The sequence below is a fragment of the Temnothorax nylanderi genome, unplaced genomic scaffold (assembly GCF_030848795.1).
Source record: "Temnothorax nylanderi isolate EJ_2023f unplaced genomic scaffold, tnyl_v1.0 TNYL_tig1258_pilon, whole genome shotgun sequence".
Lineage (NCBI taxonomy): Eukaryota > Metazoa > Arthropoda > Insecta > Hymenoptera > Formicidae > Temnothorax > Temnothorax nylanderi.
In genome coordinates this window covers 2,966-13,412 of record NW_027250320.1, presented here as the reverse complement: position 1 = coordinate 13,412, position 10,447 = coordinate 2,966, and the positions used below count along the sequence as shown (strand labels likewise).

Genomic DNA, 10,447 nt, shown 5'->3' with positions numbered 1-10,447 from the left:
TTAAATCAGACGGAGCAAAATGTTATATCGACATTTTGTACAAGTTATTTTTACATTATACTTAAAGTTAAAAGAACACATATAAATGTAAAATATAGTGTCAATAAATTAACATTTCTAATTTGTCAACAAGTAACACACGATGAATGAGTTATTTTAACATAAAATTTAGAGTGGACTTTCTGGGACATTTGAAAAATGTTACAATTAACATTTTATTTTTTACTGTGTATAGTTTGCGCGTATAATATATTTCGTGCGCAGGCACGCATTTATAATATGGCTCCGCGGTATAGCAACGCGGTAGCCAATAAGCTTCTGGTTCCCGGAAAAATGATACGTTGGTTGGCTACCATGAGTACCGAGCCGCTTCTTTTGTCGCGCGACAAGCGTTTCCGCATCCTGTGTGCAGACTGCAGCCATCGCCATCGCACACGCCTTCCGTGTCTTGCCGCGCTTTTTCGTTTCACTCAACGAAACTGTATACAGAAATAAGGAAAGTGAATTTACTCATTCTGCCTAAGAGGTTTTATCTCATTTCGCTGTGCTTGAGTGTGTGACCATAAAGCGATTGCTGTGGATTTCTGTAACGATGGAAGAAAGTCCGGTAAATTTTTTAGGTTATTACTATTTTTAAGTTATAATTTTCTCAGTTGCGTGTAGTAGAGACATCAATTCTTATCTTTTAGTGTCTTTTACATGTTTTATTTTTTATTTTATCTGTTAGTACTTTAGTTATTTATAGTACTATCCGTTTTAGTACTTGTAACGGCTTCGAAGTATTATTAACTTTGTTTTTTATAATCTGTTATGTCAGATTTATTCTAAACCTGTAAAGAGGAAACTGCATAGAAAAGCTATAAAAACTGCCATGAAAAAGCTTAAAGCAGATGAATTGCGACTGAGAATCAATAAAATTTATGTAGAATCTTCGGATGATAGTAATTCAGATTATGAGATATCATCCGATTCTGAGGAAATTGCAAATTTTGACGAAGGCTATCATGTTGCTACTGCTTCTGAAAATAATAATAATAGTGATACGATATCTTTACACAGTGACGAACAAGTTGCCGAAGAAATACATATTATGGCTGATATGCAGAGTGAGTTGAGTGAGAGTAGCTCACAGTCTGACAGAAGTGAAGTCGAAGAGAATGCGATGGTTTTCAGGAACGTTGCTCAAATGGAACAATTTGTTATTGAATCAGTGCGAGCATGGGCTTCTGAATCAGGTGTCCTTTCCATGTTAAAAGTTGATAATTTGTTAAAGCGCCTCAGTGTCGGTCTTCCTAATATGCCTAAAAGTCACAAGACACTTTTGAAAAGTAATTTTAATTTGGAGATAAGTAATCTTGAAAGTGGAGGAAAAATGTGGTATAAAGGATTTAAAGTTAATTTGGACCAGATGTTATTACCAGATTATTTGCGAACTCATGGAAAGATTATAATTGATATTAATATGGACGGTTTGCCGCTTTTCAACAGTTCTAAGCTTAAGTTTTGGCCAATTTTAGGACATCTTGTTGGGACTTTGAATGAACCCTTTATTATTGCTGTATACTGTGGGAAAAGTGATCCTCAGAATATTGAAGAATATCTAGAAAAGTATGTTAGTGAATTAGAAAATTTATTTCATAATGGCTATGAGTATGAGGGTAACAATTATGAAGTTGTAATTAGAAATTATGTTCTAGATGCTCCTGCAAGGGCATTTATTAAATGTTGTAAAGGGCACTCAGGTTATGCAGGTTGTGAGAAATGCACTGTCATTGGAGAATACCATAATCACAGGATTACTTTCGTGGATCTTAATCAACCCCTCCGTACAGATGAGTCTTTCAAAAATCGCGAGCAACCTCAACACCATGAAGGAATCTCACCACTTGAAAGATTAGGAACTGGGCTTGTGTCACAATTCCGTCTTGATGCAATGCATCTTTTATATATTGGTGTGTTCAAGAGGCTGCTTTATTTTTGGTTATTTATTGTTGGAGTATGGAAACTTCATAGAGATATCATCAATCTTATATCTGAAGTCTTTGTGTTTCTTAAGGAATTCTGTCCCCATGATTTTAATCGAAAACCAAGATCTCTAAACGATTTTAAACTGTTCAAGGCCACTGAATTTCGTCGCATACTCTTGTATGACGGTATTGTTGCTTTCAAGGATTTGATTCATGATAACATCTACAAACATTTTCTCCTTTTGCATAGTGCTGCCTATATTTTGGCTAGTTCTACTCTTGTTCATACTCATCTCCACCTTGCTGAGCAATTTATTAAAACTTTTATCTCTCATTCAGTAGTTCTTTATGGAACGAGTTTTGTAGTGTATAATGTACACTCACTCAGTCACTTACCTAAGGAATGTCAGGAGCATGGAGCTATAGATAATTTCAGTGCCTTTCGCTATGAAAACCGTCTGAAGTCTATGAAGGATTCCCTGCGATCGGGTTATAAACCGTTGCAGCAGATAGCTAGACGTGATTTAGAAAAAAAGAAAAAGATTGAAATTATTCTCGATTCTAAGCCTAATCAGTTTGTGCTCTCTTTAAAACACTACATTGCAGATGAAATTATTCGTGGCCCACAATATCGTAAGGTTACTATTGGTAATGTGTATTTTAAAATAGGTAAAAAGGACTCCTGTTTTAAAACTGTCAATGGTAGTGTTGTTTTGCTAAAAAATCTTGTTTACAGACACCGAACTCTATTTTTTATTGGTTGCAAGTTTAAAAAACAGGAGGACTTTTATACGTATCCACTCCCCTCATCTGAACTAGGTATTATATGTGTTTCTCAACTTGAGGAAAGAAGAGTAGCATATCCTGTCAGTGATGTTCAGTGCAAGTGCTATTTGATTCCAAATAGAGATAATTTCTTGTGTATGCCATTACTTCATACAATTCCATTGATTTAAATAAACTCCATATAGTATTATACAAGAAAAAATATGTAGATATCACATTTATAGAATATAATATGTTATATAGTTATATAAATACAGTGTATTTTTATTTTTACACTTTACACTTTATACTTTTTATTTTCTATTTTACAGTTTGTTGTGCTAAAATTTCTGCCCACAAATGAAGATCCAGATATATACATTGAAGTTGGTTTAAGAAAGTGGATCTGCACAGACCTTGACGATGAAATGTGTGGACAAACATATTGGCCCCCTAATCCAAAATCTGTCACACAACTGGTGAAAACTGAACAATCTTTTAAAACTGATTGGCCAAAACACGAAGTGGAAATTAAAAGATTTTATAGTAAAATTTTATTTTATTCTCCTATAAAAATTTTTATATACAGATTGTCACACATTATTATGAGATCGGAATATGTAGATATTTTTTTAAAACTTACATTTTTCCTCTATATTCAGATACTTATCCACAAGCTCGCGAAGCTGTTTCTGGATTCCTCGCTGATTCAAATTATGAAACAGAGAGAGAGCAAAATATGGGCCGAGGGAGAAGAAAGAAAAAGGCTCGGCAAATTGGGTCAGACAGTGATACTGATTCTAGTGTCCTTTCAAAAATAACGACAAAAATTATTCCTGCTCCCCCTGCTGTGCCTTTCAAAAAAGTTTCTTCCGATACTCAAAATTGGGATACTGATTCGGATGCCAGCATCTCGTCAAAATTGTTGAAGAGTTCCTCTATTATTAAGTTAAATAACAAAAAGCCTAAAGGAGGAAAAATGACTGTTCAAAGAAAAGAGCCATCTTCTAAGCATTCCGCGACGGAATTGAAGAAAGTAGTTCAAACAGCAAAAACAATTGCAGCCTCTAAAATGAAAAAGCCGGAATCATTGGCTTCATTCAGCAAGACAAAAAGTCCCTTAAAATCCTCAACCTCTTGCAATTCATTACTTACAAATAGCCCTGTTAACTGTGACGAAAGTGCTGTTCAGGAAGGGATGACTCTTTCTTCAAACGTACAATCATTGACGCAAGTACCTGACCGTGTATTCAGTAAGGATGATTCAACTTTAACGAAGGATCTTACATCAACTGATCATCAACCAACATCAACTTTTAACACTGATTCTGTGGACACCGCGCAATGCAGCAGCAATTCTTCTAATTGTAATGATAAACCAAAATCATCTAGTTCAAGCGCTTCCCATCGACGTACATTGTTTAAAGAACAGTTGCATGATAAGAATACAGGTAACATTTTGTTGCAATACTAGTGTAAAATAAATGTTTGCTTTCTGTGCCTGTATTACTATAATTTTTTTGTATTTATTGCAGAGAAGACATTAAACACCGAAATGACAGTTAACAGGACACTAGTTACAGTAGAAGAAATTTCTGGAAAGCTAGATATTCTCAATATGAACGTGAGCAAGCTTATGAGAGCTATAATACCCTCAGAAAAGAGAATTTCGCGTCCTGAAAGAATGCCAGCATTACCTTTGCACACAAAACAACATTTAAAAGAATTTGAGACTTTCTTACAGGCGGATCATAATTTGGCTGCTGCTGTAAGCATAATTCATTTCTTTACGTACTTGAAAAAGTTTTCTTCTACGTGTTTACTAATGTTTCATTATTTGTTGTTTGCAGTGTCACTACATGTCTAATCACATGAAGCTGAGCGCGAAGAATCCCGAAAGAAAAAGTGCAACAAACATGCTAACAAAATTACTCTCTAACACACTGGCAGGTGAAATGAATTGTGACGGAGGTAACGGGAAAATAGCTTTCAAAACTCTCAAACTATACAATTTGTTTCAAGGTAATTATTTACTAATACATTAAGTTTATTATTATTATTTGTATGTAAAAAATGCAAGATGTTTTGTGTTATATGTACATGTGTCTTGTTTCAGGAGCTCTTCAAATAGCCTTTCCGGATAGTGATCTCACTGAAGCAGATGCAGCCTTGGCTGGGTGGTTAAAAGATGCAAAATGGCGTAAGCAGCGTGACGGCAGCTTGGGAAATAGAAATAAGGACTCGCAGAAGAACAAGTAGTTTCTTTCATGAATAATAAATTAAAAGAGCTTTAAGTTTAGTTATTATGAGTAATATAAACTCCTCTCAAGAAACTATTTTGTAGAGATCGAACAGTATGGGATTATTATGTATTTAATTATTACTTACCAAATAATAGGACTTTTGATGAGAATCTACTTTGACAGATTATTTTGTTTTACAAATTTAAAGAAAGTCATTTATGATTATTGTGTTATTTTGGTATTTAGAAAAATTACTGCTAGCTGTATTGGGTCATATTTTTTTTAATTTCACGTTTATAGTCTGAGTTAGGTATACTCCATCCAGCAAGAGAACATCCACGGGTTACACATAGATGGGCAAAGTGAAAACGTAGCGCGCTATTAAGTACCACGATACGTAAGTATACGGCACGCTCGGTGTGGATCGAGGAGAGCTTTTTGTGCACGGAAATCTGTCCGAAACGGACGAGTTTTTCAGTTTTTGTCTAATCCGTGGATTTTCTCTCGATGAACGGAGTACAGGTCTGAATTCTGAGATTCTTTTATTTCCTCACAAAGTAACTGCTCCGATAAAACACTTTCATAAAGAAATGTGATAAAAACGTTGTTACTCTGACTGAGTGTTGTTCTTTTAGTATATATATTTTTTAAAAGTATTTTTATAATTAAAATATATTTGTTCGGCTGTGTATGTGTAATCTTTTAGTTTAAAAAGCGTACAAAGAACTTTGCAATAATTGTTGTGTAACATGCGTATACCTAAGCAAATTTTTTAAGAGAATATTTTTTGTTATACGAAATAATGACCCCGATTTTCATCCATTTTGCGCAAATTCTTTTAGAAAATTTTTTTTACAATTTTTCTTACAAAATTTCTTCGGCAAATTCTGCTCGACAGTAAATAACTAACAATTCTTGACAACGTTTACAATAAATAATGATAACAAAATGTTTGTATTGTCAACATGTATAAGTACTCACTATTTGCAAAAATTACGTTGTAAGACTTATATTTTATTTTTCCATTACTTTTATATTATGATATACGTAAATCGAGATCATTTCTTCGTGAAAATATGATATTTATTATATTATGGATAATTATATTATCAAATTACAAGTATCTGTTCTAATAAATTCAAATTTAAAAAGTTAATGATAATATAATATAATTATTTTTTACTGTCATGTCCTTGTGTATTAATTCAAGACTTTTTGGAGTGTTATCGTCCTCAGGTAATGGATAAGTCTTATTTTGTTCATATATTTCTTCTAAATAGGACTATATACTGTCTTCATTATACCTGATGTAATATATATGTGTGTATATATATATATATATATGTATATATATGTATATATATACATTATTGACATATACATATATATTACTTTACAATAATTTATTTTCAAACTTTGAGATCGTTTTGATATCGAATCGACCTCGAATTAACGTCGACGTTACTATTCTCTTAGTTTCAAATAAGAAGGCATAAAATCAATTAAATTACAAGTTTCCAATATCGGTTTGGAAGATCGATGTAAGATCCTATTTCGACGTCGAAAATCAATCGAAATTGGAACCAAAAATTCATCGAAATCAATAGAAATTTCAAAAATTTTCGACCTTTGTTTTCGACATCGAAACGACGTCTTTTCGAAGGATCATTTCTGACTGGGAATCAACATCGCGTATTTCAAATTCGACATCGATGACATCTCCGGAGAGTTAGACGCAAAGAGACCGGTACCCTTCCGCTTGACGCCCAATATCTTCGAATTTCTCACAACTATAGGTCAGTCAGACACAATCTCAATCTTCTCGTCTGTCGACGTGAAAATAAAAAGATATCTTGATATAGACATCCCTTGTGCTTGGATAAATTCAAATGTTATATAGAAATACTTGTAGTAAATCCGATATTCGTTACTGTGCAGACGGTTGCCAAATTCTTTCAGGTTTCACGATGTTAATTCTTTTGCAGGAGTTTGCGGACCATTGACCGCTAGCGCGATCGCCACAGCGCGCTGTTTGGTTCAGCCCACGTTCCAGCTGCATGCTATACTTCGCACAATTTTGCGGGATGAAGTGATCGCGGACCATAAACGGCAAGAAGACGCCGAGGGCACATCACAAGCGCCGACCGATCTGAAGGGTGAACTTCTGATAAAGATGGTGAACCACGCGGTCAACGCGATTGTCGGTAGACTAAATTCTCTCGCGAATTTCGACGGCATTGACAGTAAGGTCAGCACACTAGTAGCCGCTGCCAATAGCCATGACAATCTCTGCAGAATGGATCCCTCGTGGCACCCATGGCTGTAAGATACAGAACGTTTGGCCTAACAACACATTTGTGCTATAACGAACGAGAAAAGGATTATAGTATATTGTGTTACAAGTGCGGAAAGTTGGCTGTTAGTCACGAGCGCGGGTAGGCGCATGAGCCTTCGGCCTTCGGCTCATGCGCCTACCCGCGCTCGTGACCAACAGCCAACTTCCGTACGTGTAACACATACTATTTTGTATTACTAGACACCACAGACGCGCGCTTCGCGCGCGCTATTTAGCTTTAACATTATGCTATTACTATTACACTATTAACTTCTTGATACACACAACTGTCAAAATATACGATGACAGCTGCAAATGAAGTAAGCGCAGCGAGATAACCAATCGGCATCGCGGAAAAGAGGCTTCAATTTTTTCGATACAAACGAAATTCACTCAGTTAACACGCCTTTTTTAAAAGTGGACTAGAACAACACAGGCGCGCGCTACGCGCGCGCTTTTATTTTATTTCACGAATAGAACAACACAGGCGCGCGCTACGCGCGCGCATTTATTTTATTTCATCACGAATATACAACCATACATTTTTTATATTTTTATTAGAAGTGAAGAGGTAAGTCGCTAATATCGACATAGGTCCTCTAAAGCGACACCTTCTTATTTCTCGAAAACTAAACACCGCACTTTATTAATGCTGATGAGGACCTAATTTACTTATATAATTATAGACGTAAAAACCCATAGACGTAAAAACGAATCATTCAAAAGCAATTATTAAAAATAAAATTTACCCATATTTTTTTTACTAATTGTACAGTTTAAATAATAGTGAATATATTATTGATAATATTAGATCATTTTACATGTTTGTAACGTCCTAAAACTATTTAAATTTTTTTTTTCTCATAATGCAGTTTTATATTTAAATATAAAATTTAGATGCAACGTAAACTGGCATACTTATTGATAAAATAGATTATAAGGTAGTAAAAATCAAATCGAATAGAATAAAAAACAGCATAAGAAGATCTTGCTGCGAAATTATGAGATAAATTTACTGGCATGCTGTCGGCATACTGCCAACATTTTGTTATGTGGGATAAAGCAATTGTGAAGCAACACACAGTAACAGACTACGAAGGTAGAAAATGAAAGGTTTCGAGTTTAAATCCTGATCGGCTCTGTTAATTTTTCCGTTTACCCCTCTCGCTGTCCAAAATTTCCTTCCGTATCTTTCCTCCACCCTCACTACACTCCTTGTTTTCTCGTATATTTCCATGATCCTCTTTCCCAATCTCTCACTCACCCATGGTTTTTTCAGACATCTTCCCAAAACCCTCCTGTCCACTGAATCAAATGCTGCCCTTAGATCGACAAAAGCAGCCTTCTTTTTCCTCTTTAATCGCTTCCCTATCGCATAATTCAGTGTGTAAATGTTGTCCACCACTCCTCTCCTCTTCCTAAACCCTGCTTGGCTTTCTGGAATCATCCCCTTCTCCACCATCTCTTCCCTCAACCTATTTGCTAATATCGACGCGTACACTTTGTACGCCGTCGGCATCAGCGTAATCCCTCTATGCTCACTCACCTCTTTTGCCCCTCTTTTTCGCTATCGGAACGACTACTCCGTCCTTCCACGCCTCTGGAAAACCCTCTCCTTTCCATACTCTCCTGCATACTTCCCATAACGCCTTTCTTAAACCACTTCCCTCATAACTCTACACTTCATTTTCTATCTCGTCCTCTCCCGCCGCTTTACCTTTTTTCAGCCCTTTCAGCACTCTCTCTACTTCCTCCCATCCTATCTCCTTCTCTTTCTCCACTTCCCCCTCCGCCCCTTACTCTCCCTCCTCTCGTTCTCCTAGCCTTCGCTTGTATTCCGTTCCTTCTAACATCACCCTAAAGTATTTATCCCACTCCTCTATTGTTATCTCCTTATTAATTTCTACCCTTCTTCTCCTTTCCTTGTTTATTACTTCCCACACCTGCTTCTCTGTTCTCGCCTCTCTTGCCTCTTTCAGCAGATTTCCCTTTTTTCTTCCTTTTTCCTCACACATTTCCTTATACTCCTTCTTTCTTCTCTTATGATCTTCTTTGTGTTTTCTTCCTCTTTTCCAGTCTCTTAATAACTTTTCTACCTCCTCCCTCTACTTCCTACAGTCCCCATCCCACCATACTCCCTTTCCTTCTGCCCTTCTTTTTACTCTTCTCACCCTTACTTCCATCTTAATTCTTTTTGTCAACTTTTCGACCTCTTTATCTATTGCCCCCCTACCTATTTATACCTCCTCCGTCCTTCTTCTAAACTCCTCTCTTGCCTCTTTCGACCAGTCCGTCTTTTAAACCCACCTCTCTCCCTCCGCTATTGTCCCTCTCCTGTCACCAACCCCCCCCCCTTTGTCCACCCGTACTGCTACTGATTGGTGATCCGAATCTACTTCACACCCCATCTCCAATCTTGTCACTCTTTCCCAAGCTTTTCTATCTCCTATTGCGTAATTGATCACTGTTTCCCCCCTTCCTCCTGTAAAAGTCACCTCCCCCTCCTCATCTCCCTCCTTTGCACCGTTCATAATTTCCCATCCTTCCTCTTCCATCCATCTAATCAGCCCTTCCCCCTACCTATTTATCATTTTATCTTTTGATTTTCTTTCAACAACTCCCTCTTCTCCATCCTCCAGCGCTCCTTTCTCCCCTGTTCTCGCATTAAAATCGCCCCCCAATATCCATCTCTCCTCTCTCCCTTCCCCCTCTTTTACCGATTTTATCTTACTCATCATCTTATCCAAGTTGCCGCTTACGTAAACTGTTGCCAATCTCCATTTCTCCTTCTTCCATCTTACTTCTCTAATCATTAAACTCTCCTTCTCCACCCATTCTTCTTCCTCTTCTAACCCTTTTCTGACTCCCATCATTATTCCACCTATTGCTCTTCCTTTTCTTCCAACTCTTTCTTTCCTTGCACCCTGTATACTCCAGTTGAACTCCTTTGGCACCCTATTCTTCATTTTCTCCCATTCCTCCTGTTCCAGCCACGTCTGCACCAACCTCACGACATCCCACTCTTTTATCCTTTCCCAAAACCCTTTCTGTTTTCCCTTCACTCCCGCTACATTCCAAAAGCCTATTTTTAGGCTTCCTTCCTGTTCCTTCCTTTCTTCCTCCCTCCTTAATTTCTT

At 36.7% G+C, this 10,447-nt stretch overlaps 2 protein-coding genes across 2 annotated transcripts; both read left to right on the top strand.

Moving 5' to 3' along the window:
• The first annotated feature begins 823 nt into the window (after window positions 1-823).
• On the top strand, window positions 824-2,952 carry LOC139787069 (uncharacterized). Its single transcript, XM_071726161.1, has one exon. The coding sequence runs from the start codon at window positions 872-874 to the stop codon at window positions 2,921-2,923; it is 2,052 nt and encodes a 683-aa protein (XP_071582262.1). The 5' UTR covers window positions 824-871; the 3' UTR covers window positions 2,924-2,952.
• An 85-nt stretch (window positions 2,953-3,037) lies between these two features.
• Window positions 3,038-5,492, top strand: LOC139787071 (uncharacterized). The gene is made up of 5 exons (XM_071726162.1): window positions 3,038-3,278; window positions 3,395-4,183; window positions 4,268-4,500; window positions 4,583-4,754; window positions 4,849-5,492. Exons 1-5 carry the CDS (start codon window positions 3,161-3,163, stop codon window positions 4,989-4,991), a joined length of 1,455 nt encoding a protein of 484 aa, XP_071582263.1. The 5' UTR covers window positions 3,038-3,160; the 3' UTR covers window positions 4,992-5,492.
• Window positions 5,493-10,447: the final 4,955 nt, after the last annotated feature.

Coding starts and splice junctions, on each gene's coding strand:
- LOC139787071 (XM_071726162.1), top strand. CDS start 3,161: ATGTGTGGACAAACATATTGGCCCCCTAATCCAAAATCTGTCACACAA. Junction 3,279..3,394: donor GGAAATTAAAAGATTTTATA/GTAAAATTTTAT, acceptor CTCTATATTCAG/ATACTTATCCACAAGCTCGC. Junction 4,755..4,848: donor ACTATACAATTTGTTTCAAG/GTAATTATTTAC, acceptor GTCTTGTTTCAG/GAGCTCTTCAAATAGCCTTT.
- LOC139787069 (XM_071726161.1), top strand. CDS start 872: ATGAAAAAGCTTAAAGCAGATGAATTGCGACTGAGAATCAATAAAATT.